At 56.0% G+C, this 27192-nt stretch overlaps 4 protein-coding genes across 20 annotated transcripts in view; 2 read left to right on the top strand and 2 right to left on the bottom strand.

Moving 5' to 3' along the window:
* The window catches only part of GRID2IP (Grid2 interacting protein), a 36779-nt gene extending 34951 nt beyond the window's left edge, over positions 1-1828 (bottom strand). Inside the window, exon 1 of the mRNA XM_050980289.1 lies at positions 1229-1828. Within this exon, the coding sequence (XP_050836246.1) occupies positions 1229-1828 (600 nt within the window). The remainder of the gene's footprint in view (positions 1-1228) is intronic.
* A 3134-nt stretch (positions 1829-4962) lies between these two features.
* LOC103817568 (zinc finger DHHC-type palmitoyltransferase 4) lies at positions 4963-13418 on the top strand. 12 transcript variants are annotated; one of them, XM_050980083.1, is made up of 8 exons: positions 5780-6516; positions 9129-9202; positions 10310-10488; positions 10573-10698; positions 12068-12397; positions 12435-12550; positions 12641-12757; positions 12835-12936. In XM_050980083.1, the coding sequence occupies exons 1-8, from the start codon at positions 6394-6396 to the stop codon at positions 12934-12936; spliced, it is 1167 nt and encodes a 388-aa protein (XP_050836040.1). In that variant the 5' UTR covers positions 5780-6393. The 12 variants fall into 12 exon arrangements, with proteins under 12 accessions (XP_050836035.1, XP_050836040.1, XP_050836034.1 ...); XM_050980078.1 differs by adding an exon at positions 4963-5370 and having other exon boundaries at positions 6386-6516; positions 12068-12550; positions 12641-12936; XM_050980077.1 differs by having other exon boundaries at positions 12641-12973.
* On the bottom strand, positions 12954-22642 carry E4F1 (E4F transcription factor 1). 6 transcript variants are annotated; one of them, XM_050980074.1, is made up of 16 exons: positions 22259-22642; positions 21787-21926; positions 21562-21658; positions 20789-20994; positions 20461-20581; positions 20041-20193; positions 19427-19593; positions 18868-19095; positions 18451-18559; positions 17707-17924; positions 17158-17356; positions 16141-16301; positions 15341-15403; positions 14861-15187; positions 13247-13330; positions 12954-13074 (listed from the first exon to the last, which is right to left on the bottom strand). In XM_050980074.1, exons 1-16 carry the CDS (start codon positions 22401-22403, stop codon positions 13042-13044), a joined length of 2451 nt encoding a protein of 816 aa, XP_050836031.1. In that variant the 5' UTR covers positions 22404-22642; the 3' UTR covers positions 12954-13041. The 6 variants fall into 6 exon arrangements, 5 of the variants coding, with proteins under 5 accessions (XP_050836031.1, XP_050836030.1, XP_050836029.1 ...); XM_050980073.1 differs by lacking the exon at positions 22259-22642 and having other exon boundaries at positions 18451-18556; positions 21787-22233; XM_050980072.1 differs by lacking the exon at positions 22259-22642 and having other exon boundaries at positions 21787-22232.
* A 174-nt stretch (positions 22643-22816) lies between these two features.
* PGP (phosphoglycolate phosphatase) lies at positions 22817-26348 on the top strand. Its single transcript, XM_018916226.3, has 2 exons — positions 22817-23555; positions 24262-26348. Exons 1-2 carry the CDS (start codon positions 22817-22819, stop codon positions 24585-24587), a joined length of 1065 nt encoding a protein of 354 aa, XP_018771771.3. The 3' UTR covers positions 24588-26348.
* The last annotated feature ends 844 nt before the right edge of the window (positions 26349-27192 follow it).

Below are 27192 nucleotides of genomic sequence, written 5' to 3'. Positions count from 1 at the left end.
AGTGCCACCGGCACTGTCTGCCAGGCAGCCCATTCAGCCTGGGGCTCCACCAAAGGAAGGAGGCTGGGAAAAGGTGACCCGTGGGCAGGCAGTGTGAAACACAAACCAGCAGCACCCTCCGACCTTGCAGCCTGGCACCCGGGAGCTCACAGCACCAGCAGCACCGGCCAGAGCCGGGCTCCGGGAAAGGAGGGGGTAAAACACCCTGCTGGCTTTAGTGTTCTCTACATCCTGTAGAAACTGAAGCCACTTCAAACATCTGCGCTCGGAACTCCCTCTGGAGAGGCTTCTGCCAGCTGAGCGGGGCTCCCGCAGCCAGCAGCTCTGCCCTCCTGCTCCTGCCCCGGCTGCTTTTGGGGCTGGGGAGGGAGGGGACAGAGGTGCTGATGGGGCGCTCACAGCACCACAACAGAATCGTTCTCCGGTGATCATCCAGGAATCTTTTACTTGGCTGAATGTGACTTCGGAGACACGGAGGCGGCACCGCCCCTCCTCGTTAATCTCCTGTAATCAGCAGGTATCTGTTTCCCACGCCCATGAATCCAAACCTCAGCGGGTATTCGTGAATCCCTGATGGAGAAGCTGACTGAGGGGATTCGCCTGATACCCACAAATCTCTTTACAGATGTCTTGTTCCTTTATTAACTCGGGATCAAAAAAAAAAAAAAAAAAAAAAAAGCCCTACCAGCCCGGTTATTTTCATAACAGCATTTTAAAAGGCTACTTTGAAATGGAAATTAGAAAGATTGAAAAAAACAACTGTGATCAAATTTATAATTAGCACAAGGCGAGGTGTTTGGTAAAATACCCACTAGGAAGCTTTCAGGAGCACAATGGAGATGTAATCACATTGATGTTTTCCCTTTTGCAACAAAATAAGAACTAAAATGTCTGCAGGATGACAGGCTCAGGCTTTGAAGGGACATCTAGGCAGCAGCAGAGCAGGATCTGCCCTGAGGGTCTCTCCACGCTCTTGCAGTGCAAGGGAACAAGAACTTGGGGTCACCCCCAGGGACTCTCCAGCCCTTGGCAGCACCCATCTGCTCTCCCAGGTAATTACCAGCCCCTTCTCTCAGGTGCTCATGCCCCAGATCTGCACCCCAGCCCCACGACCAAGCCGGGAGCATTCCCCATCCACGTGCCAAGGCTGGAGGTGTCAGATCTCCAACCCTGCTGGGCACAGGGGGTGCCCAACGCCCCGGCCCCCTACCCCACACCCCGGCCTCACCTTCCTGCTGAACTCCTGCGCCTTCTGCCTCCTGTCCCGGCGCGTGGGGCCGGCGCAGGGCCCGGTGTCCCCCGTGATGTCCCCGGCGGTGTCCCCCGAGATGTCCCCGGCCGTGTCCCCTCGCTGCGGCCGCAGCAGTGCCAGGCGCAGGGACCGCCCGCGGCACGACCCCACCAGCGCGGCCGCCGCCTCTGGCAGCGCCACCGGGGTCCCGTCCACCTCCAGCAGGTAATCCCCGGGCTCCAGCCCGCAGGCCGCGGCCGGCGACTCGGGGCTGACGCTGGCCACCCGCGGGGGGCCCTCGCTGGCCAGCTGGAAGCCGAAGCAGCCGCGGGGCCCGGGGGGGATGCTGGCGCGCTGCAGCCGGGACACCACGCCGATGCTGGGGGGCACGCTGCCGCAGCGCCGGGCCAGCGCCAGCAGCGCCTCGCAGCCCAGCGAGGACACGGGCTGGCCCTCGAGCTCCAGCACTTCGTCCCCCGGGCGCAGCCCCGCCAGCGCCGCGCTGCTGCCCTCCTGCACCCAGAGGATGTAGCACGGCCCCGAGCCGCTTATCCGGAACCCGAAGGACTCGGGCCAGCCCTGGTTGGTTGCCGGCATGGCTGCGACTGGAAAAGAAGGAGGGGAAGAGGAAAAGAGAGGAGTTGTGGTGGCTTTTCCATCTTTCAGGGTCGTTCCTGTGGATGCTGCGTGGAGCCCATCGGGTGGGGGGGTACAGTGTGTGCTGTGTCCCCCTCACCGTGGGAAGAAATGCCCCAAGAGCCTGTATTTCCTCTAGATTTCCTTAAAATAACAGCTTTCACTCTGTCTGCTGGTGGGGCCACTGAGGAGGCCACGTTGGCTACACGTGGCACTCAGATGTGACCTGGCACAGCCCTGGTCTCACCTGGGGCACCCACCTACCCCTTTCTCAGGAGCCTCACTTAGGCATCTTCTTGTATTTATTTGTCCATCAGAATGATTCATTCATTTCTCTGACATGTTACATTGATGAAAAGATGATCCAAGGACTTAAACCAGCTTGATTTTAACCAGCCCTTCTCAACACTCAGTATTTTAGCTCTTTGCAACTAGAAAAATTACTGCAAATTAGAATTTTCCAGATCCTCTCATCTGACCACTTCTCTGTGCCCACTCAGTCCCGTGTGTGAGTTGTCCTGACAGCAGCATCCCAAAATGGCAGGATGATGGTTATCAGCAGGACTTGTTTGTGGCTCACGTGAAGGCTTTGGACTGGCTCCAGGGATGCCCAAGGAGACGTGGGGCACATCAGCCCTGAACATCTGCAGGAGCTGCCTTTGCCCGAGGTGAACCCGGCCAGCTGATGGGCACAGTGCACTCGGATGCCCTTCCCAAGCTGTGCTGTCCAGATGACCTTGCCATGGTCCCTTCCAGCCCTCCCTTTCTGTCACTCTGAGATGTGTGAGTGCCTGCACTGTCCGCTGACATTCACTAAAGTGATTCACACGGGGTTTTCCTCTGCAGTTGATCTCAGCTGTCTGGGAAGATGCTTTTTACCGCCGTGTTTATTCCATCTGTGTCACTGACACACATTAAGCACTTACAAAAATGAAACTCAGACAATTTCACCTGGGCAAATCACCCTGCAGAGACTATGAGACTCAGAGGGGAAGAGCTGAGGGTGAAGCTCGGGGCAAGCCTGGCAGGGATGAAACCCACCTGTGCCCAAACCCATCCCCGGGGCTGCTGAGCACGCGTTCTGCCAGCTCCAGCAGGAGCCCAGTAAGCCCTGGGATGGTCCCAGCGCTGCTGCTGCGGGCTGTGCTGCAGGGACAGCCCGTGAGATCAGCGGGAAGCTGCACCCTGCACCCCTGGGCTCCAGCACTTACAGAAGTCCGCGGCCATCCGGGGGCTCTCAGCAGCGGCAGCTCCGTCCCACCGAGGGCTCGCAGCTCTCTTGACTCTCCTCCATCCCCCCCGGAAGCGTTTCCCATCTACCCGCAGGGCTCCTGGAGCATCCTCCCGGCTCCCCGTCCTCGCTGCAGCCCGGGGCCGCTCCGGTGCTGCCGTGGCACCGGGGCAGGGCAGGCAGGGGGTGGCTGCCCCTTCCCGGCCTTCTCACGGCAGCCCTGCGCCCTTCCAGCAGCTCCAGCTCAGCGCCACACCCGCACTAAGGTCTTCCTGGCCTTCTCCTTTCCTAATTAACTTGATTTCCATCGCACAGAGGAGCACGGGCAGTCTAATTGCCCTGCTCGTCCTGGCTGAGCCTGGTGCTGACCTGAGCCTGCAGATCTGGGGGGAATTAGGAGCTGGAAGGAGGGAAAACAGATTAGTGCCCGTGGAGGGAAATCCTTCACCCACAGGGCAAATGCGAAGCGACAGCGCCGTGTGGAGCATGGGGACAGCGCCGGGGCCACCTGGGCCACCTGGGACCTCTGCACAGGTGAGCGAGACACCGAGGTTTGGGGACTACGACCTACACGTGGTTTGCTGCAGCGATTTGGGGGTCGAGGACTTGGGGGCTCACCAGGAGAGCTGTCCCCAGCAAGGCTGCTCCGTGGGGTCCTGGCAGGGGGAGCAGCCAAGCCCTGTTTGGCCGCAGAGCTCCCCGCGCTGGCACCGACCGTCCCCTAAGCTGCTATTTCTGATTTTCTCCTCGGCTCCTCAGCACTGAGGGATCCCAGGGCTTAGCACGCTAAGAGGTTTTAGAGAATTACACGTCCTGCTGCAGCACCAGCGGGAGGGGCGTCTGCATCTCTCCATGGAGCACACCGTGATCAGCCTCCCCTCGGCTCCGGCACCGCCCGTGCTGCCAGCAGTGATGGAGGGGCTGGGAAAACCTCCCCGGCACAGCTGGCACAGCTGGCATGGGGCTGGGCACAGACTGAGCAAGGGAAGCTGCAGGGTCTTCCTCCTGCTCGGAACCTCTGTGGTCATGTCACTGCTTGAGGGGATGGAAACCCACTTCTTCCTGCTCCTCCTGTCCTCTGCAGCTCCTTTCTGGCAGGTTCTCCTGCACAAATCTTCTGAGCAGCAATCCTGGGGCTTTGGGGGATCTGTCCTTTCATGCTGGCACTGACACACACAGCTCCTACAAACTCAGGCATCTCTGTTACTATTCCCTGCCCAAATAGTCAAAATTGCAATTAATTCTCTTTTTTTTTGTTGTTGTTCAGCCAGTGAGGTAATTGCTTCTTTTCCCTCAATTTTTAACTGACTTGAGCACTTTAAACACTGACAGCAAATTTTAATCCTTAAAAGAGCTCAGTTCTGGGATCCCAAGTGAATGGATGTGGCTTCCATTAAGACCTTCTGCCAGACTTTGACCAGATGAGACTTTCTAAGTGATTTTCACAGGGCTTGGACTGAATGAGCTTCATCCCTCTGAGTCTCAGCCTCTGTCCAGCTGTTTGCTGGCTGGTTGTCCTTGAGCACAGCCTGGCAGGGCACCGAGAGTGGGCCAGCTCCCCTGCAGTGCTGGTGCCAGTGCCAATGTGGTGGCCCTCCCTGCAGCTCCTGGCCTGCTGTGCCCAGGGACCGTGCACACACAGACCCTGCCTGTCCCCCCACAAATAAACCCCTCGTGACCACCCCAGCCCCTTCTGTGCCACCAGGCTTGCCAGGTGACATCCAGCGACCCAAGCCAAGCTGTTTCTGTACCTGCAGAAATTCTGCTGTCTCAGTAGGATGGGGGAAATGGCATTTTCCCTGCACCCTCCATCAGGACCCAAGTGCCTTGGGCTGCACTCCAAGACAGCTGTGCTCCGGGAATATTTTGGCTGCGTTTCTCCCTCTCATGTCCTGTTTGGTTCACTGGGCTTACCAAGGGAAAAAAGAAACTCTTCCTGAAACTCAAGCTCGTTTCCTGCCTCCCACTAAGACGATTCATCTGCTCTTCGGCCAAAGCCCCTGGAGCATCCCTGGAAGGCTTACCTGCGCTGTCCGAGCTCCAGCCAGCGGCACGACAGGCCCCGGAGCTGGGAAAACCATGCCAGCAGTTCGGGAGCCTTTGGATGGACGGCGCGGCCGCCGCCACCGGACGGGTTTCTCTGGCAAGTTCCAGGCAGGCCCCGAAACCCGATCGGCCCCGGCGGTTTCAGCTGTCACACGGCTCGGAGGGACGGGCTGAGCGCTGCATCCCGCGCGTTCCCAGCTCAGCCCGGCCCCGCTGGGACCGGCAGGTGCGGGAGCGAGCCCCCCTCACCTGGGACCGGGGGGATCGGGGTTACCGGGGGATGTCGCGCTCACAGCTCTGGGAGAGCACAGGGCTTTTGCTTTAGGGACTTCACCGAGGGCCACAAGCCTGCAGGAATTTGTGACGATGGCCAAGGAATGGCACAGGACGGGCGAGAGCAGCGGCGGCCGCGCTGCGGGAGGACGGAGGCAGCGCATGGTCGGCGCTGGGCTCGCACGGTACCGATCTGCCCGGGACCGCGGCAGCGCCGGGGCTCGCCGGCTGATTTCACGGATGGTTTTACGGCTTTATCGGTCCTCGGTTCCGCGGCACGGGCCGTGCTGTCCCCGTTCCCCGCCGGGGCGCCGGAGGGCGCTGGAAGCGCCGCCAACCCCGAGCGGCGCCGCTTCCGCCGGGCCGCGGCCGCTCCGCGCTGGCCCCCGGTGACCCCCGCGTCCCCCGGGCTGGAGCGCGGCCAGGGAAGGGAACGGGGCTGGGCAGGGGCTGGAGGATTCCTGAGGGGGCTGGGAAGGGGCTCAGCCTGGAGAAAAGGGGGATCAGGAGGAATTTGTGGCTCTGCACAGCTCCAGCCAGGAGGGGACAGCCGGGGGGTCGGGCTGTGCTCCAGGGAACAGGGACAGGAGCAGAGGGAACGGCTTCAGGGGGGCTCAGGGTGGGCACCAGCAGGAATTTCCCCATGGAAAGGATGCTCAGGCCTTGGCACTGCCCGGGGAGGTTTGGAGTGCCCATCTCTGCAGGTGTCACCTGGAGGTGGCACTCAGAGCTCTGGGCTGGGGCCAAGGTGGGCATGGGCACAGCTGGGACTCCATGGGCTGGGAGGCTTTTTCCAGCCTTTTGGGACTGGTGGATTCTGTGTTTCTGCCCTCGCAGAGACACATAAAGCACTGCCCTCAGCGCTGGGTGCAGCTGGCGGGGCTGCTCCATCCCCGGGCTCGGGGAATGCCAGGCTCTGCCGCAGGACTGGCACCCAGCGGTCCGACAGCCGCTCCTTTCCATTGCAGGGCTCGGTATGGACTTCCTGACGCTCTTCCTGGCGTACCTGTGCTCCGTGCTCGCCCTCGCTGCCCTGCTGTGCCTCTGCTCGGCAAGGAAGGAGAGCTTCCTCACGAGGAGCATCACCAGGGCCAGCCAGGTACAGCGCTGCGCTTCCAGGCGGGGAATGAACTCCCAGGGGAATGAGCTGCTCCCCTGCTGCTCATCTGCCCTGCTTCGTCGTGCTAAAACTGCTATATTTGTTCTTAACCCAAACCAACAAAAGCTGGTGTGTGTGGTCAGAGTGAGAATAGATTTCATCCTGTTTTAATGTCTGCTCTCAAGGAAGTGAGGTAGGAAGTAGAAATTCACTTCCTTTGAGATGGTTAAATGCCCAAGCAGGGTGTATAAAATTGTTTGGCTCTCCCAGCTCCTGTCCCTGCCTTTGCCTGTCTGGGGTGAGGGTGGAGCTTCTCACCATGCCAGAAGTGCCTTCTTCACTAACACCACAACACAACTTGGGAAAATTAAATAAGGATCGGGCCCCAGAGATTTGCAGTTTTGTGGTGTTGCTGCTGTCATCGAGAGGAAAAAGGTGGGGGAGGTTTGAGGATTAAAATAGGGAGAGAATTGTAAGTGGTGGCAGATATTTGAGGGAAAGCTCTTTAATGTGTGTACTAATGCTGCAGGCTCCTGTTCACTAAGAAAGAAGCAGGAATGAAGAGCTTTAAAAGAGGATTAAGAATTGGCATTTTATTGTAAAAATGGGGAATTGGGAAAGCACCAGTTCATTTTTCTGTCTGTTGGGCTGTGTCTGAATAAAAAGGAAAAAAAATGCTGTAATATTTCTGGAAGGTAAAGGATAAGAAAATTATCACTTAAATTGTAAATTATGTTTAATGCTGCTCACAGGAGTTCAGACAGACTTTTTTTATTACTGGTATTATACTTCCTTTTGGTTTATAGACCCACTGTGCAGAGAAATTGATTTTTTTCCCCCATATCTTAATAGCTGCTGCTATGAAGTGTTTAAACAGCAGCAATTAAATTACTGCTGTGGTGTGAAGCCACTGTCTGGAGGAATCCAATCAATACTTGTGCCTGGGAAATAAATACACGTGAATATAATCAATGCTTTACCTGGGATATAAATACAGGCAATGCTAAATGTAAGGTCACAATAGAAGGTAAGTGGTTATAAGATAAGGAGCAATACAATGCAAACCCCAGAAAATCAGAAGGGTCTGAAGCTCTTAGAGAGCACCCAGGGATGGGCACGGGGTGGTGAAGGGTCTGCAGGGGCCATGGAGGAGAAGCTGAGGGCACTTGGCTTTAGCCTGCAGAGTGCTGAGGTTTCCTGCAGGTTCCTTTCTGCTGGGTTGTGTTTCCTCTTAGAGCACACTTGGAAAAAAACCTTCTTTTTGCAAACACTCATCCCTCAATCCGCCGAGCTGAGACGCACCAGTTCTCACCAAAATATTTAGCATCTTCTCAGCTCCACATATGCTTTTTGCCTCCTGGTCTTTCACATCTGAGGCAAGAAGCTCTCACTGCATATTTTCCCTCTGTGTCAGCTAGAAATAGGCGCAGCCTCTCTGAGTGCTGTGTTGCTATAGAGATCTGTCAGCTCAAAGCAGACAATTCCTGCTGTAGGGATCTGCCAAACAATTCCTCCTGTAGAGATCTGCCAGCTCAGAGCAGACAATTCCTCCTGTAGAGATCTGCAGCTCAAAGCAGACAATTCCTGCTGTAGGGATCTGTCAGCTCAGAGCAGACAATTCCTGCTGTAGGGATCTGCCAAACAATTCCTCCTGTAGAGATCTGCCAGCTCAGAGCAGACAATTCCTCCTGTAGGGATCTGTCAGCTCAAAGCAGACAATTCCTCCTGTAGGGATCTGCCAGACAATTCCTCCTGTAGGGATCTGCCAGCTCAGAGCAGACAATTCCTACTGTAGAGATCTGCCAGAGAATTCCTCCTGTAGGGATCTGCCAGCTCAGAGCAGACAGTTCCTCAGGCACAGCCCTGCCTGGGGCAGTCACTCTGAGCAGGGGCAGCTCCTCCTTCAGCTGTGCTGGAAAGGGCAATTGGACACGGAGCCATGGGCTGGAGCTGCATTTCTGGGGCTTTGGCTGGCTCTTTTTTCCCCCTCTTTTTTCTGGAGGCCACAAGCTTTATCCCTTTGCTTATCTCCCTTGATCTGTCAGATGGGCTGATGGAGCATATTGTAGCTGGGGAATTGCTCAGGTCTATCCCCTGCTTAAGCCAGCCCCACCCCACGCCCCCCCTAAGCTCCTTAGAACTTTCACACATTAACCCAGATATGTTTGTTTGGGCCTGGGGGGCTCCCAGGAGTGTGGAACCTCAGTCCCCTGTGGAATCCCAGCAGTATTCCTGCCTCTCTTCCTTCTTCATGGAGAGGGGGCTCAGGCATGGGAGGGTTGGGGTCCCCATCCCTGGAGGTGTCCAAGGAAGGCCTGGAGGTGGCACTCAGAGCTCTGGGCTGGGACAGGGTGGGGTTTGGTACAGCTTGGACTCCAGGAGCTGGAAGGGCTTGTCCAGCCTTCTGTGATTCTGTGTGTCATGGCTGGACTTCATGGTCTTGAAGGTCTCTCCCACCTTTGATTCTGTGGTGAGGAGCTCCTGAAAAGGAGCCTCCTCCCCAGTGCTGGGGCTGTGCAGGTCCAGAGCCGAGGGAAGAGACTGGTACTTAAATCTGAGCTTGCCCCGAGGCAGCAGTGATGGCCAGGTAACCCAGAGCTTCATTTCCTCAGGTGCTGTCACTGGTGGTCCCCAGGCAGCTGCAGAGGGTGACACAGCAGGCTCTGCACAGGCTCTTCCACACGAGGTATTGCACTCTCATGCCTTTGGCATTCATTTCTGCTCTGATTTCTGGTGACTGTTGGGATCTCCTGCCACCATCAAAGCTCTGGTATTATCCTTAGGAATCCTGTCTCCATTTGGGATGCCTGTCAGGGATTCCAGATTCCCTTTGGGGTTTGCCACGCTGCTGTCTCTGCCTTCCTTGCTGGTTGTTTGGAGGGTGGAGCCCTGAAATGTTGGAACATATTGACAAATGAAGATAGTGTGGCTCAGTAACAGATGTTGGTCACACTGGTGGGATCCTGCATCCCCACAGGAATTACCACAGCCTCTCTGGCAGCTGCAGATGGAGTCAGACAGACTCTGTCTCCATCCCCTCCCTCAAATCCCATTAGTGTCAGTCCAGCAGCCTGGTGTCCAGGTGGCTGAGGGGGAAGCTGCACAGCAGCCACCTGGATTCAGGTGCATTTTGTGTGTCTGTAAACTCTGATGCCTCAGGAAGGATTTAAATACCTTTTCTGTGGGGACAGCAGCTCGCTGTGACAGTGACTTCAGGGCTGTAAATCTGCAGCTGTGCTGTGAGTGCTGGGGTGGTTTGGTGCCTGTTCTGCTGATCCTCTGCTCAAACACAGCCTGAAACAGAGAGGTGGCACTGTCAGAGGTGCTGGGGGCACTGGGATTCTCCACATACTCTGCAACTGGTGCTCACTGCCCACCTCCTGCCACCCTCATTTCCTAGCAGCTGGTTCTATTATTGCAGAGTTTTAAAGATTATTTTCTTTGCTTTCAGAGTAGCAAATGTCTTCTGGCAGAATGTTTTGTGGCCTATTGCTGTGGCATATTTTGTCAGCAGCAAGTGATTATAAGGCTTTGTACTGACAGGGGAAAAAATCCAAAGTACATGTGAATAAAGCAGGGAATTTAGCTGCCATATTTAAAGGAGTATATGTGGGAAGAAGAGAAGGAGAAGCCAGTGGATGGAGAAAACACTATTAATATGCAATCCAAGCTGGCCTGAAAACCTAAAAGAGGTGTCTCCTTGCATTTGGAAAGTCTTTGATCACCTCTGAGTGTACTTGACCTGTTAATCAGGATGCTGAGTGTTAAACAGACTGTCCCCTTTCCTTGGCAGGAGCTGTTTGTTTGTGGTCCTGCACGTGGCCCTGCAGGCTGCAGTCTTTGGGGAGTACACCTGGGAGGTGTTTGTGTACTGCTGGGAGCTGCAGTTCCACCTCCTCCTGCTGCTCCTGCCCTACCTGCTGCTGGCTGGCAACCTGGGCTGCTTCCTGCTCTGCTCCCGGGCCAACCCTGGTGAGATCACACCCACGCTCTTTGAAAGCAGAACAAAGTGCTACAGATCCCATTTTTTAGTTCTTTTTCCCGTCTCTCTGGCAGGGACAGTGACGAAATCCAATGCTGCATCCCTGGCTAAGGTCTATGCCTATGATGGGGTGTTGTTCCAGAGAGGCCTCGTGTGTCCCACGTGCACCGTGGAGAAACCAGCCAGGTCCAAGCACTGCAGTAAGGATCTGAAATTCCTTGATTACCGTGGCAGTAAGAGCTCCCCAAAGGATTTCTCCCCCAGGAGCTGCAGTTCCCACTACAGCTGTTCTGTTGCCAGCTGAGTGCTCACAGGGCTGTGTTTGTTCCCCTGGGGTCCCAGGTCACAGCTGCACTTGCCCATCCCTGGAGCTGGTTGGGTGCTGTTTCTTCTTGCAGAAATTGCCAGTTCTGAGGGATAATTCAGGGTCAGGAATAGCTGAGCTTGTGAGGAGTTGGAATTATAAATGAGAAGTTATCAGCTGTCAGGACCTCAGGTCAGGATTCTCTGTGTCATAGTCACAGAACCCTGTCAAGGTTTGGGCTGGGAGGGATCCTTAAAGCCCATCTCACGTCACCCCCTGCCAGGGCAGGGACACCTTCCACGAGCCCAGGGTGCTCCAAGCCCTGCCAGCCTGACCTGGAACACTGCCAGGGATGAGAAGTCCACCACCTCTTTTTATCCTCTATAATAAAGGTGGGAGCTCCAATCTCTGCCTTGCAGCTGCTTTGCCAGGCAGTACTGTCAGACAAACCAAAGTCCTGGAGCTGCAGTCTTGGTGAATAAAAGAGGAAATGGAATATGTTGTTTTTCTTAGGATGCACAGATGAATTTATTTGCCTCAAAAGCTGCCAGCTAAACTCTGACTGCAACTCCCACATATTTACAGCTTAAAAAACACCTAAAGATCAAACTGCTTATTTAAAAACGAATCTCAGAATCTCTGCTGGTCAGAGTGACTCTGAGATATGTACAAGCCTCTTTTTCCCAGCCCAGCAGTCCAAGAAGGAGTCAGGATTCTTCTGTTCTCGTTCTCAAGGTTGTTTATAATTTCTTATCTACAACATTCTTTCTCCAACCTGCCATGGGTCTGTCTGGCAGGTCGGCTTGAGGCACACTGGTGTTGCCTTTTTATACTAAAAACTACCTGTACATTATTTACCATCACTTCCCAATACCTATCAGCTATGTTTGACAGTGAGTTTCTACCTTAAACCAATCCAGAAGTGCCACCATCACCCAGAACATGGAGGCTCAGAAGAAGGAGGAAGAAGGACAGGGTGCGCCCAAATCCCTCCATCTTGGGACCCCGAGGCCCCATCCTAAAAACCTCAAAAATCTATTTTTCACCCTGTGACAAACTATTATTCTACTAAAACTTTCTTGACTTGTAATTCTTCGTAGAAAGGTGGTGATTTGCTCCATGGGTCAAAATCCAAGGCACAGGGGTCCTGGGCTCTGTGCCAGGGTCTCTGAACCCCCAGGCAGGGGCTGGAGCCCTCCAGGGCAGCCAGAGAGATGTCCTGGGTTCCCACAGCAAGGCTCTTGTTTTGCCCCTGCCTCCTGGAGGTGTCTGCAGGACGTGTGTGCATCGCTTTGACCACCACTGCGTGTGGGTGAACAACTGCATCGGGGCTGGCAACGCGGGCCTGTTCCTGCTGTACCTGCTGTCCCTGACGGCCACCGCCGGCGCCGTGGCTGCTGTCACGGCTGCCTTCCTCATCCAGGTGCTGCTGCTCTCCAACGTCATGCACGGCACCTACCTGGATGCACAGGGACAGGAGCAGCCCGTGGAGATCCCCCTCCTCGTTCAGGTCAGTCCGTGCTGTGCAACGTTCGGCTCGCACTCTGCTGACAGGAACCGTGTCCTGTTCCCCCAGCACGGGGACAGACTGCAGGGTTTGGGGACAGACTGCAGGCTTGGGACAGACTGCAGGCTTGGGGACAGACTGCAGGGTTTGGGACAGACTGCAGGGCTTGGGGACAGACTGCAGGGCTTGGGACAGACTGCAGGGCTTGGGACAGACTGCAGGGCTTGGGACAGACTGCAGGGTTTGGGGACAGACTGCAGGGCTTGGGACAGACTGCAGGGTTGGGAGACTGCAGGTTGGGGACCAGACTGCAGGGCTGGGAAGACTGCAGGTTTGGGACAGACTGCAGGGTTTGGGACAGACTGCAGGGTTTGGGGACAGACTGCAGGGCTTGGGACAGACTGCAGGGCTTGGGGACAGACTGCAGGGCTTGGGGACAGACTGCAGGGTTTGGGACAGACTGCAGGGTTTGGGACAGACTGCAGGGCTTGGGGACAGACTGCAGGGCTTGGGGACAGACTGCAGGGTTTGGGACAGACTGCAGGGTTTGGGACAGACTGCAGGGTTCTTGGGGACAGACTGCAGGGCTTGGGACAGACTGCAGGGTTTCAGCTGTTCTATACATAAAACTAGATTTAGAAAACTGCCGCTGCTGAATACCTGAGAAATGGGGGGGTTTTCTCACAGCACTTCCCATCCTGTCTCCAGGATCTGTCGCTCGGCAGATCTGGTTCACAGAGCAGGAATTTCCATTCCAATGATAAGCTGATGTAGGAAAGTTTAGGAAACAGCTGAGAATCCCTGAGGCACCTTTGTGGAGGTGTTAAAGCAGGACACCCCCCGGAATGCAGATACAGTTCCACCTGCACATGGATGTGCATTCCAGCCGGAGCTGTGCAGTGCCCATGGGAGCCAACCCTCCCACATTTTAACTTACTTCTCTCTTTCTCTGCAGCACCTTTTCTTGACTTTCCCTAGGATTGTCTTCATGCTGGGGTTTGTCATCCTGCTCACACTGGTCCTGGGGGGATATTGCTCCTTCAGTCTGTATTTGGCCCTCACCAACCAAACCACCAACGAATGGTGCAAATCCCGAAGATTTGGGGGCTCCCCCCATCTCCCCTCGCAGCCTCGTGACAGACCCCTCATCTACAAAAACATTTATTCCAAAGGGATCTGGAGGAATTTAAAGGAAATCTTTAACCCTCCTACCGTGTTGGAAAGGAAGAAGAAAACGTGAAGATATTCTTGTTTCTCTGGGCATTTTTAAATGTTTTCTAAGACTTTATTTCAGCAGTGGGCTTGGCTGCCCCAGGCAGACTGTGGAACAAGATTACTGCAGAATTCACTCACTGGTGCCCCAGCACAGCATCATTTGAGCTCCCTCCCTCCGTGAGACCCAGGGCCAGCTCAGTCCTGGCCCCTGAACAGAGGGATTTGGTCCATCTCCCCAAAGTGAATCTTTCTCTCTGGGAAGGGCTAACACAGAGCTCCCGTGAATTTTGAGGAAGCAGCCTGGTTTTGTATCTTTCTTTGGGAAACAATTAACCCATGACTGTTAACAATGACTACAACAGGTTGTGTGTATTGAGCTGAAAGAATGATTTCTGGCAGGATCTTACCTGCAGAAACCATGTCCTACTGCAGCTTTGGAGCACTAACTTCAGGGAGGAAATTAAAGTGTCCCTGTTCACCTCTCCTTCCAGAAATTCTTCTGTTTGAGTATAATAGAAGAGAAATTGGAAAAGAAAATGTAGTAAGAACTTTAAATAATTTTATTTTTAAAAATGTATTTATTTACATGCCAAATCTGTACAATATGCAATTAAAAATCCATATATGGTTTAAAAAAACCCAAATTCCTATACAATATGGCTTTCCAGCCCCCAGGCTGGCTCTCAGAGCAGCCTGGCTGGCATTGCAGGGTACAATGATGCATTCATAGACCAGTACATAAGGCTACTTGTCCAGGATACCAAAGAAAAGAGAAATACTGCAGTACCGTGCCTTGGGAGGCCTGAAGGAGTGAGGTTAAAGGCATGAGAGTGTTTCAGTGGTGCTCAACACACACCAAAACTCCTCAGGTTTGGTTTTCTCCACTTGTTTTAAATGCATATATTTAAATAATCCCTTGTGAGACCCCACATACTTGCTATACTTTCTGAATCCTTTTAAAAACCAGATCACTGCTCTCCCAGTGGTGGGCAGAGTGGGCTGATCCCCAAAGGATCTTCCTTAATTCGAGGCTGCTGTACAGAATACTGAGTGCCACTTGTGACCTGTCAGTCTCCTCAGTGTGACCAGGCCAAGGGTTTAACTCCTGGTATTGGTTTTAGACTGAGAACACCTCGGGCCTGTCCTGTCCTATCCCGTTTCAGACCTGTCCTATCCCGTTTCAGGCCTATCCCGTTTTAGACCTGTCCTATCCCGTTTTAGACCTGCACTCTCCCCTTCTAGGGGCCTGCACTCTGCCATGAGCATTCCCTGCCCAGTGAGCAGCCCCAGTGCCCAGGTGTGCAGCTCCCACCCCTCACACGATCACGGTCTGCACCTCCACGTCGCCCTCCTGCGCGGCGGCGATCACGAACTCGCCGGCGTGCTCCATGATCTCGATGTCCTCGGAGGCCACCATGGTGACGGTGGCCTCCTGGGCGGCCAGGCCGCCGTCGGTGGCCAGCACGGCGCCGTCGCCGATGGCCGAGGCCAGGGTCATGGCCACCTGCTCGGTGAGGCTCTCGGGCGTGGCGATGGTGATGGTGTCGGCGGCGTCGGCGGCCGCCGCGCCCTCGGCCACGGTGACGTTCTGCACGATGATCTGGTGGCCCGAGCTGGCCTGGTTCACGATCTGCTGCACCACCTTCATGATGTGGCTGTCCACCTGCCAGGGGACAGGGGCTGCACTGATGCTGCTGCCTTTACTGCCACAGGGGCCTGCCACCCACGGGGCAGTGACAGGAGCTGCTCCAGCTGTTCACCCCAGGAACAGAGTCTGGAATGTGTCACCCCTCCTGTCACCAAAGGACTGCTTTACCTCATGTCTTGTTCCCTCTATTATTTCAGTAGCTTCACTGGTCTCCATGTCTTCGGTAGAAGTCTGGAAGACAAAATAAGATTATTCTCTTTTGAGGTTCTTATAAAAAGAATTTTATCACCGAGATATAATTCACTAAGATCTTTTACACAAGTCTTTGTGCTCCCCTGACATGCACTAGCTACTCCAAAGACAACTCCTTGACATTCCCTCCCAATCCCATTATCAGGAACTACTTAAAATGAATGCACAATGTTCACAAATAACCGAAGGAGAATGTCCTCCCTCAGCAGGATTTGGCCACACAGCAGATTTTCCTCCTACTGGAGAAGAACTACAGCAGCACTCAATAACTGAGCTGTGTTACCCTGCTGGGATGAGAACTGGCTCTGTGTGACAGAGAGGAGAAAGTAAAATGCAGAATTCATTGCTTTTGGCAGCCTCTGTTAGAAACAACAGAGTTATCTGGGACAAAGCAAGATAAATAGAAATGGGAGAAAATAGGAGGGAAAGCTGAAGCAAGGACCTAAAGTGAAGTGAGGACCTAAAATCTGGTGTGGTCAGAAGTTCTCAGGCTCAGCCTCCTGGCACACATAGCACTTTGAGAGGGTGGGGAAGCTCCAAGTGCTTTCCTTCCAAACAAGGCTGATCCCACTGGCTCCTGGGGCCATGCAGGCAGGGCAGAGCCTGTTTTAACCCTCTCCCAAAAGCCTGGAGCAGGAACGTGAACAACTGCAGAGTTTTTCCTGACCAGTGCCTGTGCTGAGTTCCCAGTGAGCAGGCTGGCTGCCCCTTCTCACCTCGATGATGTACTCCTGGGTGTCTGCCACCACTGAGGAAAACTCCACCAGAACCGTGTGCGGATCTTCCGAAAGGACCGTGGCTGCCAAGTTGTCAGCAGACTGACTCTCCTCTGACACTATCACTTCTTCCACCTCCTTCATAGCAAGGAGGCAGCCACCTGCATGGAAGTCCAGAAAAACATCAGTTTTTGTGTCCATCTCCAGTAGCAGCTGGAAGGGGCTATGCAGCACCAGCAAGGGGATGCCATGGATGAGTGACCAGTGCCACTTGAGGGACTCCTGGCCCACCAGGACAAGCCAAGGAACAGCCCAGGAAAGTCCCTGTGACATCAGGAGCAGAGCAGCTCTCTAGTGCAATTCCAAACACCACATGGGTAAATTCCAGGTGGCAAAACCACTCAGGGTTTCCAAGCCATGTGTGAAGAACATAGAGGAAGAATTTGGGTATATTTTAAATCATTGATCTTTTCTGCTGATACATCTCAGTCTCTCCTACAAAAGTCCTTTTTTTCCTCCAGTAAACTTGAATTATTCCTTTGGAATAACACCGTCAGCACTACCTGAAGAAGTCTGGAAATCCCTGACTTAGGAGCTAAAGGAGCAGCAAGTCCAGTGCAACTAATCCCACCAAACCAGGTAATTGGTGAAAATTTTACCCAGACGTTTCCTTCCCAGAACATGCCCACTTCCATGTGGGTCATCAGATCCACAGAATTCACAGAATGACCAGGTTGGAAGAGACCTTTAAGATCATCGAGTCCAACCCAGCCCTAACACCTCAACTAAACCCTGGCACCCAGTGCCACATCCAGGTTTGTTTTAAACACACCCAGGGATGGTGACTCCACCATCTCCCGGGCAGACCATTCCATTCCTTTCTGTAAAAAACTTTTTCTTAATATCCAGCCTGTATTTCCCTTGGTGCAGCTTGAGACTGTGTCCTCTGGTTCTGTCAGTCGCTGAGATCCACCCTCAGCACCATTCCCAGCCAGCCCAGGAGGGAGCCCTGCTCACCTTTGGTTTTGAGGTGCCTGTTGAGGGTGCCGTGCTCGGCGAAGCCACGCCCGCACTTGTAGCACTTGAAGGGTTTCTCGCCGGTGTGGTGGCGGATGTGGCGCACCAGGGAGCCCTTCTCCCGGAACCCCCGGCTGCAGAACTGGCACACGTAGGGCTTGTCCTCCAGGTGGGTACGGAAATGCACCTGCTGGGCGTTCTGCACGCACAGGGAGGCAAGGCAAGAGCTTAGAAAGGACAGGGCCAACTCATGGATGTGGGGTTTTGCTCCCAGGGTGGAACTCAACATCTTTTAAAGGACACGAGGATTTTCTGGGGTGGTGGTTTAGGAATGGTACTTCCCAAGTCAGTGCTCACACCATGACTCTCCAAACCATGAGACACTCACTTGCTCCCCCTCTCCCTCTCCCCTCACAGTGGGCTGGAGAGGAGAATTTTGAAACATGGAGTCAAGATTCTCATCTCTTCCCTCATCCTGGGACCCCTGCGAACACCACCAGAGCCTGGCTCTGGGGAGGCCAGTGAGGAGGTTTGCTGAGGGGGGCCCACCTTTGTCTTGTAGCGCTTGCCGCACTTGGGGCAGGCGTAGGGCCGCTCGTCCGAGTGCACGCGCCGGTGCCCCTTCACGTGGGCAATGGTCTTGTAGAGCTTGCCACACTCCCCGCAGCGAAACCGCCGCTCGTTCACGTGCACCTCCTGGTGCTTCTTCAGCAGGTAGCCCTTGGTGAACTCCTTGCCACACTCCTCGCACTTGAAAGGTTTGTACTCTAGAGGGACAGAGAGAAAAATGGGTGGTCGATCCAGGGCAACCTGCAGCACTTGGTACAGGTGTAACTGAACTGTCACAAAAAGCAACCTGGAGAAGGGGAGGAATTGTCTTGTCAACCACGTGTGTGGGCTTCCACAGAACCCCAAAATAGCTGGGGTGGGAAGGGACCTCTGGTGATCCTCCAGTCCAGCTCCGGTGCCCAGGCAGGGTCACCTGGAGCAAGTGACACAGGAACGGGCTCTGCCAACCTCATTGCAAAGAGGTTCTTCCTCATGTCAACATGGAACTTGTTGTGTTTTAGTTTCTGGGCACTGCTCCTCATCCTGTCACTGAACAGAGTCTGGCACCATCCTCTGACACCCCTGGGAGGGATTTGTATGAATTGATGGGATCCCCTCTCAGCCTTCCCTTCTCCAGACTGACCAGACCCAGCTCCCGCAGTCTCTCCTCATCAGAGGAGCTGTACCCAGCTGAGGTCACTGAGCCACAGCTCGTGTCACACAGCAGCCCCAGCAGCCCTTTACCTGTGTGACTCTTGCTGTGACTTTCCAGGGCAGCAGCTTCATTGAAGGCTTCATTACAGTGAGAGCAAATGTAACGTTTGTACCCGTTGGTTCTTTCTGCAGGTGTCTGCTAGAGAGAAAAGGGGAGAACTGCTTTTTGTTTTTTTAGACACTCCTAACTGGTGTGTCCAGTTAGGATTGCTACCCAAATTCCCAATTAAACACTCCATCTTTGACAGGAAAGAGATCTCTGTTGTGAAAAGAGACAGCACGTGTGTGAAGGAACATTTCCCTTAAATCACACCTGCAGGATGTAACTCTAAAACCTGACACAAAGCCACAGGCACAGGCAGACCCATGAGGACAACAGTGCTGCCCACAACCAAATACAGACAAGGGAGGTTACAAAATTAATCTGTTGATGGAATACAAACATACAGACTCTGCTCCTTCCAGTTTCGCACACTGCTCCCCACACGGCTCCTCTTCTACTTCCACCCCTTTGTTCTCCAGCTCTTCTGGAGCAGCTGCCGCAGGTTCATCTGGCTTCTGCACCTCCTCCACAGCCACTCTCTCGATGACAATCCCCGAATTCCTCATGGCCTGCCTCAGCAGGTTCTCACTGTTCACCTCCCCCTCGCAGGGCAGCTCCTCGGGATGCGGCTGCTGCAGGAACAAGGAGGAAGTTGGGCAGTTGGGCACAGCAAACCCACAATGTTCTACAGCAACACTGCTGCAAGGGCCACTCTCTCTGGGTGTCCAGTGCTGTGCTACGGGGTTGAAAGATCAACCAGGGGATACCTTGGGCTGAGCAGGAGGATGAGGTGGATCTGTACTCTGACAACCCAAGGGATGACAAGCCCAGAAGGAAACCAACCAAAGGAAGCCCTTCATTCCACACTCAGATTTGCTGTCAGTACCCAAGACACTTCTGCTCTGAGGTGAAACGTTCTTTGTGTAAAACACACAGAGGGTGTTTGAGGCAAACAGCACTCACATCTGCCTCCAGGGGCTTTGCATCCACCACGGGAAGTTCCTGCATCTGGACATGGACCTCATGGAGCACGTTGCCTTTTGCATCTGTCACGAGGTGGATGACAGGGGAGGCCTCGATGGATTCGCTCGCTATGGAGGACACTGTGTCTGTGTTGGAGCTGCAGGGTCCTGCAAGGGATGAACCACGTGGGGAAATGCACCCCTCAGCAACTCCCTGTGCCCTAAAACAGCTGCCTTAGAGCACAAGGTGCCTGTTAACACCACCTTTGTACCAGATTCTCAAACATCTCTGAGTTCACACCCGGCTTCGAGGTAATAGCTTTGCTTTATAAATTACTTTTTTCTGGTATAAAAAATATAATTTCAAAACCATGGGAATACTTCTTATCATAAATAAGAATCGTGGAATGGTTTGGGTTGGAAGGGATCTTACAGGTCATGCAGTTCTACCCCCTGCCATGGGCAGGGACACCTACCAATCTGGCCTTGGACACTGCCAGGGATGGGGCAGCCACAGCTGCTCTGGCCTGCCTGTGCCAGAAGGAATTTCTACTCCAAGTGCTGTGAGGGTTTGGCTTTATCAGACAGGAGGCAGGTCCTGGCAGCATCACTGACCTGATGGCAGATCATCTTTGTTGACAACTATTTCTTTGGTCATGTTGAAGCGGATTTTTTCAGTGCAAGGTGTCAGAGATTTAAGGTGCCGAGTCAAAGCTCCCGATTCCCGGAAGCTTTTCCCACATTTCTTGCATTTGTAAGGTCTTTCATCTGGAAATGACAAGAATAAAACAACCATGTTAAAGCCAGCACTGCCAGGATCAGCTCTGTGTGACAGGCTGAAGAACATGTTCAGCTTCCTACAGCACATGACTGTGCCTATCCCAGAACCTTCCACTGCCTCCCAACATCCCAAATGCTGAGGAGCTCAATGGTCTCAGCAAAACATGGGAAGCAGGAAGGAATTCCACTGGAAGGCAAATGGATAACCACAGACAGCTCCAGTAACAAGGAGCTCTTATTTGGGAGAACTCTTACCCGTGTGCCGCCGATGGTGTCGGATCAGAGACCCCTTTGTCCTAAAGGAAGTCCCACAGAGTTTACACTCATAGTCCTTCCTGCTGCTGTGAGTGATCATGTGAGCTTTGAGGATGCTGGCCTAGGGAAAGAATTTCCTTTAAGAGACGTTCCAAATAGTTTAAAGATTTTACATTTTAGCTGTAAAGAACAAAGCTCCTTGTGAAGGCAGAACTTCCCTCTGGGAAGTGTGGCAGGCGGTAAAGCATGCTGCTACTGAGTCTTAGGAGCTCTTAGTTTACAACCAGCCTAGAAGGCTCCCTAACCCACACCCAGAGAGGATACTCACAGTTTTAAATGTCTTCTGGCACAGTTCACACACGTATCGCCCCTCCTTGTTCACCTGCAGCTTGACCTTGATCAGCTCGCTGGAAATGTCCTGCTCCTGCTCCTCAGGGCTGCCCTGCTCCTCACTGACCTCCCCATCCACGTGGCCATTCGGGTTCTCAAACACATGGTCTCCTGCTACAATGACCTCTTTGATGTGCCCACTGCCTGGGAAAAGGTGGGGACACAGTTGGCTTCTTTACAGGACAACAAACCATCATCTACTGTCTCGGCATGTCAAGCACGAAGATGGAGAAAAGATATTTTAAACCTGCCACTGGAGTCTTTGCAATCTTCTCATTATGGCAGCATAAAATGGGCACTTTGGAACAGAGTTTAACATCTAATTTGTATTAATTGAGCTGAAGGAGGGTAGGCAGGCCCTGGCACAGGGTGTCCAGAGAAGCTGTGGCTGCCCCTAGATCCCTGGCAGTGTCCCAGGCCAGGATGGATGGGGCTTGGAGCAGACTGGGATGATGGAAGGTGTCCCTAAACATGGCAGGGAGTGGCACTGGGTGGGCTTCAGGGTCCCTCCCAACCCAACCCATCCCATGACTATTCCATGTCCCTGATGGGAGAGGATTGCCTCCCAAAGCTCTGCAGGAACAGCCCCAAATCCCAGTGACACAGAGGTGACACCCACCCAACCATGACCCAAAGCCATCAGAAGAGGTCACAGATGAGGGAACAGGTACCAGACCCCCCTTGGGAGTGCCAAGGCACCCCAGAGCTCACCTACGATGGCCGAGGCATTGCTGATCTCCTCTGCTATGGAAGATGCTTCAACAACAATGTGAGCAACAGTGATGGACTCCTCGACAGCAGGAACCACCTGCTGGCACAGAGCACCTTTCAGCAGGCAGGTCCTGCTGGTCTGAGCACGCTGCTCCCTGCCCTCCAACCCAACAGACCGTTGCATCCTAATTATTTCCAGCCCCGGCTGGGAGAAGCCGCTGTCACCTTTTGTCCTTCGTGGCCGAGGAGCCCGGCGAGCGCGTCGGGAGGGCGCTGGCAGCCCTTCTGCAGCTTGTGCTGCACGAACTCCTGCAGGGAGCTGAACTCCGTCTGGCAGCGCCCGCACTTGTGCACGTCATCCTCGTCTGCGGGGAAAGCGCCGTCAGCGGGGCCGGCACACGGGACACGGCCCACGGCCGGGCTCAGGGCCGAGGGGCCGGGCGGTCGGTGTATTCCCCGCTCCCTGCCACCGGGATCCCGTCCCGAGCAGCTCCCCAGCCTCCCCCGCACCGGCATACACCCGCCCCCGCCACTCTACCCGGGGGATGCTGGAGGGGAGCGGGTCGATGCCGGCCGAGGCACACGGAGACCCCGCCGCCTCCCGTCCCGCTGGCGGCACCGGCCCGGCCCCCTCACCCACCGGGCCGCGCCGCCCCCGGGCCCGGCAGGGCCGGCCGGGGCCCCTTGAGGGTGGTACCTTGCTCGCCGAAGGGCGGCGGGAGGCCGATGAGGGCGGCGGGGGGCGCGAGGGGCGCGGGGGGCCCGGAGCCCGCGGCGGCCGCGCCCCGGCCCGGCCCGGCCGCTCCTGCCGTAAGCGCCGCCGGCCCCGCGCCCGTTGCCATCGCGGCCCCCGTGTCGCAACGCGCCGCAAGATGGCGGCTTTACGGCCGTGTCGTCATAACAACGGGACGGGGCTCGGCGGGGAACGAGCCCGACGCGAGGGGGTTCCGGGCGACGGCGGGCGGTGTCGGAGCACGGTTCCTCCGCTGCCCCCGGTGACCGCCGGGCCCCGAGCCCCGGCGGAGCGGAGCCCGGGCAGTTCCCGACGAGTTACCGCGGAGTTGCCTAACGCGTTAGCGAACGAGAGCCGGGACGTCCTGGCCAATAGCAGCGCGCGGGGGGCGGGCCCTCGGGCCGGGCGGCCAATGAGAGCGCGGCGCGCCGGGCGCCATCGGCGGCGACGCGCGGGAGGACGGGGGGGACACCGGGCGCCGGCTCCCGGCGGGGCGGGCGTGGCCGCCGGCAGCGCCGCCCAATGGGGACGCGGTCCGTGCGGAGCGCGGCCAATGGGGAGGCGCGGGCGGCGGGCACGGGGGGCGGTGCCGCCAATGGGGCTCGCGGGGCGCTCGGGCGCTCGGGCGCGGCCATGGCGGACGCGATGGCGGCGGGCGGCCCGCGGCGCTGCCGGCGGCTGGAGGGCGAGGCGGCGCGGGCCGTGCTCGCCAACGCCGACACGCTGCTCTTCGACTGCGACGGCGTCCTGTGGCGGGGCGAGGCGGCCGTGAGCGGCGCGGCGGCGGCGCTGGGCCGGCTGGCGGCGGCGGGCAAGCGGCTGTGCTACGTGACCAACAACAGCGGGAGGACGCGCGCGGCCTACACCGAGAAGCTGCGGCGCCTCGGCTTCCCGCCCGCCGAGCCCCGGCACATCTTCAGCTCGGCCTTCTGCGCCGCCCGCTACCTGCGGCAGGCGCTGCCGCCCGGCGCCGCCGCCTACGTGCTGGGCAGCGCCGCGCTGGCCGCCGAGCTGGAGGCCGTGGGCATCCCGCACCTCGGGCCCGGGCCCGCCGCCCTGCCCGGCCCCGCGCCCGCCGACTGGGTGCAGGCGCCGCTGGAGCCCGCCGTGCGCGCCGTGCTCGTGGGCTTCGACGAGCACTTCAGCTACGCCAAGCTGTGCCAGGCGCTGCGGTACCTCCTGCGCGGCGGCCCCGAGTGCCTCCTGGTCGGCACCAACCGCGACCACCGGCTGCCGCTCGAGGGCGGCGCCGGCATCCCCGGTGCGCGGGGCCGGGGCTGGAGCGGGTGGTCCCGGGGCTGGGCGGTCTCCGTGCTCTGCTCTGCGGCTCGGTGTTGTGTTGATAAAACACAAGAAGTTCCACCTCAGCCTCAGGAAGAGCCTTTTCCCCGGGGAGTGGCAGAGCCGTGGAGCAGCTGCCCGGGGAGGTCATGGAGTCTCTGTCTCTGGAGATGTTCCAGACTCGCCTTGGCACATTCCTGTGTCACCTAATCCAGGTGGCCCTGCCTTGTAGGGGGTTGGACTGGATGATCTCCAGAGGTCCCCTTCAGCTATTCTGGGATTCTTTGAGGCAGCCTGGGTGTCCCAGACCCGGACCCTTTCCTCCACAGCAGCCCTGAACGAGAGAGAATCCTTACTGATCCTTTACTTGGGAATAGAAGTTCCCTTTTGTCGCTGCGGGGTGGAATTCCCACCTCCTGGCAGGCTTTAAATACCACCTCCTCTTGTCTTTCTGCCTGTAAAGCTGAGGCGTCCATTCCCAGTGTCCTGAGCGGGTTTGTCCTTTCTCCTGTGGGCACCGAGAGCCTTTTGCCCCTCATCCCTCTGCCTGTTTCCCCAGGGATGGGATGTCTGGTGAAGGCCCTGGACTCTCTGCTGTCCCTAACCCCTCTGCCTGTTTCCCCAGGGACGGGATGCCTGGTGAAGGCCCTGGACACTGTCCCTAACCCCTCTGCCTGTTTCCCCAGGGATGGGATGTCTGGTGAAGGCCGTGGAGACGGCGGCGCAGCGCGAGGCGTTCATCGTGGGCAAACCCAACCGCTTCATGTTCGACTGCGTGGCCGAAGAGTTCCAGGTGGACCCTGCCCGCACCATCATGGTGGGGGACCGGCTGGACACGGACATCCTGATGGGCAACAGCTGCGGCCTGACCACGCTGCTCACCCTGACCGGGGTGACGGCGCTGGACGAGGTGCGGGGCCACCAGGAGAGCGGCTGTCCCGCCAGGCACAGCCTGGTCCCCGACTACTACGTCGACAGTATCGCCGACCTGCTCCCGGCTCTGGGGCAGTAACGGGCCCGGGGCAGCCCCGGGCAGCAGCCCGTGACAGTAACGTACGCACTAGATACTCCCCGGGGTTAGAACCCTTCGCTTGTCTCCTCTCTGTCCTCTCGGTATGATTCTGTTTACATCTCAGTCTGAAATGCACTTTGAACAAAGGGGGCATTACAGGGGCTGGGCTTGGGGCTGGGTTTAGTTATCGTGCATCGATCCAGTGCTGCTGGTGCTCCATGGCACAGCTCCTCTGGGCTGGGCTGGGGAGGTGGAGCTGGTTGATCTGAGGGGAAGGATCATGTCCTGGCCAGGCCGGGCCATGGCTCAGCCTGGTCTGTTCAGGGAAACGACTCTTGGGATGTGCAGTAGCTCTGGTTGTGGTTGGAAACACTTGTGGAGCTGGTGTTTGCCCTTGGGGTGACTTTTTCCCAGCTGGGGCCCTGTTGAGGGGCACAGCCCCACGTCAGGTCACATCTCCTTCGTTTGACCACTGCACATTGCACTTGTGATGCAGACTGGGATGATCCCACACAACTCCAGACCTTGCCTGCTGCACACAGTGTCTGTCCAAGGTCAAGAGTGTGTATAGCACATGTACACACGGGCACCCCCTGAGCATCAATTTAGAGTATATTTAAATTATAAATAGAGTCTATGATAATATATCTTGTTTCCCAGGAGGGAGGATGAGAGGAATGTACTTAGCACTGATTTAATTCTCCTGAACCATTGCATTTGGTAATGCAGAGAGTCTGTAGCCACGCAGGACTGTCCCTCATTCCTGCTGCTTCCCAGGAATCCCTGGATCGATGTGTACCGAGCTCCTGCACTTCCCTCAGCATCAGCGAGCCACTTGCCTTGGCTTTAGCTGCATAATCCCAGTTCCTGCTCAGTCCGTGGATGGATGTAGTGCCCAGGGCAGCTGTCCACAGGGAGCCCTGTGGCTCTGGCTGTGTGTGACAATAGCTCGTGCTTCCTTCCCATCCCTGAGGTTCAGATCTTCCACGTGTGCCGGCAGGTGCCAGGCACACTGGGTGGTGAGGAGTTCTGGCTTGCTCAGGGATGATTCTGTTTGATCTCCAGGTGGGATTGGGCAATGAGGGGCTCACCACAGCGTGGTTTTTGTGCTGCCTGAATCCCACAGTGAAAGCTTTTGCATTACAGAATTAATTGAAAATTATATATGCAAATAACTGGCTTTTATTGCATAAATTCCAGACCTACAGTTCAATTTAAGCACTGGTTTTCCTTCCTGTCCAGCTGAGGAGCTCGGGCAGTGCTGATGCCATTTCCTGCCTGGTAACTTGTCACCTTCTTTGCAGAGCAATAACCCTGCAGTCCAGAGGGTCTCGTGTTCCCAGAGCACTGGCTGACCCTCTGGAAGGCTGTTTGTTTGTAATGTGGAGTTGTGGAAGGAAGTGTGGATAATCTCTTCTGCCAAGTCCCAGAGGCAGAACTTACCCTTGGTCTGGGTAACGTGAAGATGGATGTTATGGACTCACTGCAGGTCGTGTCTGAAGTAGCAGTGTGGGTTTGGATTCAGTCTCTGTTTCTGGTGCTTTTTGTGTCAGGAAAAGGCCAGGAGAGAGTCCAGCATCCCTCAGGCAGCTCTGTCCCTGCTGAGGGCTCTCGCTGGCAAGGGAGCCGTTGCCTGGGCTCAGGGGTGCTGGAATGTGCTGGTGGTAGTGTTGGTCGTGCTTCAAATCTCTGTTCTGACTTCCAAACAGTTCTTAATCCTCTACTTGAATTCCCATTAAACTCTCAAACCTGCTCTCCCCAGCATTGTCTCTGTGTGGTCTGGTCTTCTGAGCTGTGCGTTGGGAATCCTGGGGGTCAGGGATGGGTTGGGAAAGGACCTCAAAGCCCACCCAGTGCCACCCCTGCCATGGCAGGGACATCTCCCACTGTCCCAGGCTGCTCCAAGCCCTGTCCAGCCTGGCCTGGGATACTGCCAGGGATCCAGGGGCAGCCACAGCTGCTCTGGGCACCCTGTGCCAGGGCCTGCCCACCCTCCCAGGGAAGAATTTCTTTCCAACACCTAATCTAACCCTTTGCAAAGTCCCTCTCCTTCTTTCTTGTGGGCTCCCATCACCCAGTTTGTTCAGCCCTGGGCTGTGCATGATAGGAAAATGTCCAAAATCTGCATTTTTCCTGGATAGACATCACATGAAGGAATTCTTGACTTTTCCTTTCCTCCACACCTTGGTTATGTCTGGCTGGCAGGTCTGGAATGTTCTGGGGGCTCCTGGGCTGCTCAGGATCTGGGCACTCAGGTTCTCAGGACACAGGTGACAGTGTGAGCAGTGCAGGCTGTGGCAGTGACTTTGTGGCACAGCCCTTTTCCCTTTTCCTCCCAGGGTGGCACAGGTGTGTCTGTGTGTCTGTGCAGCCCAGGGACAGCAGGATCAGCGCCTGGCTCCAGCCCACGGAGCTCCCGTTGAAATGTGGGAATTGCCGCTGCCACAAGGGCAGGCTGCCACTGTCCTCTGGGCATTTGATCTCTCGAAGAGCCTCACCTGGCCCCGTGCTGGGCCGTGCCAGCCCCGGGGCACACAAAGGCCGCGATTGTGGCCCCTGCCCGTCCCGGGGCTGGGCAGGAAGAGCCGCGCCGGGCACTGACAGC

This window comes from Serinus canaria, chromosome 14, assembly GCF_022539315.1.
Source record: "Serinus canaria isolate serCan28SL12 chromosome 14, serCan2020, whole genome shotgun sequence".
Taxonomy (NCBI): Eukaryota; Metazoa; Chordata; class Aves; order Passeriformes; family Fringillidae; genus Serinus; species Serinus canaria.
This window is presented reverse-complemented; position numbering and strand designations above follow the sequence as displayed.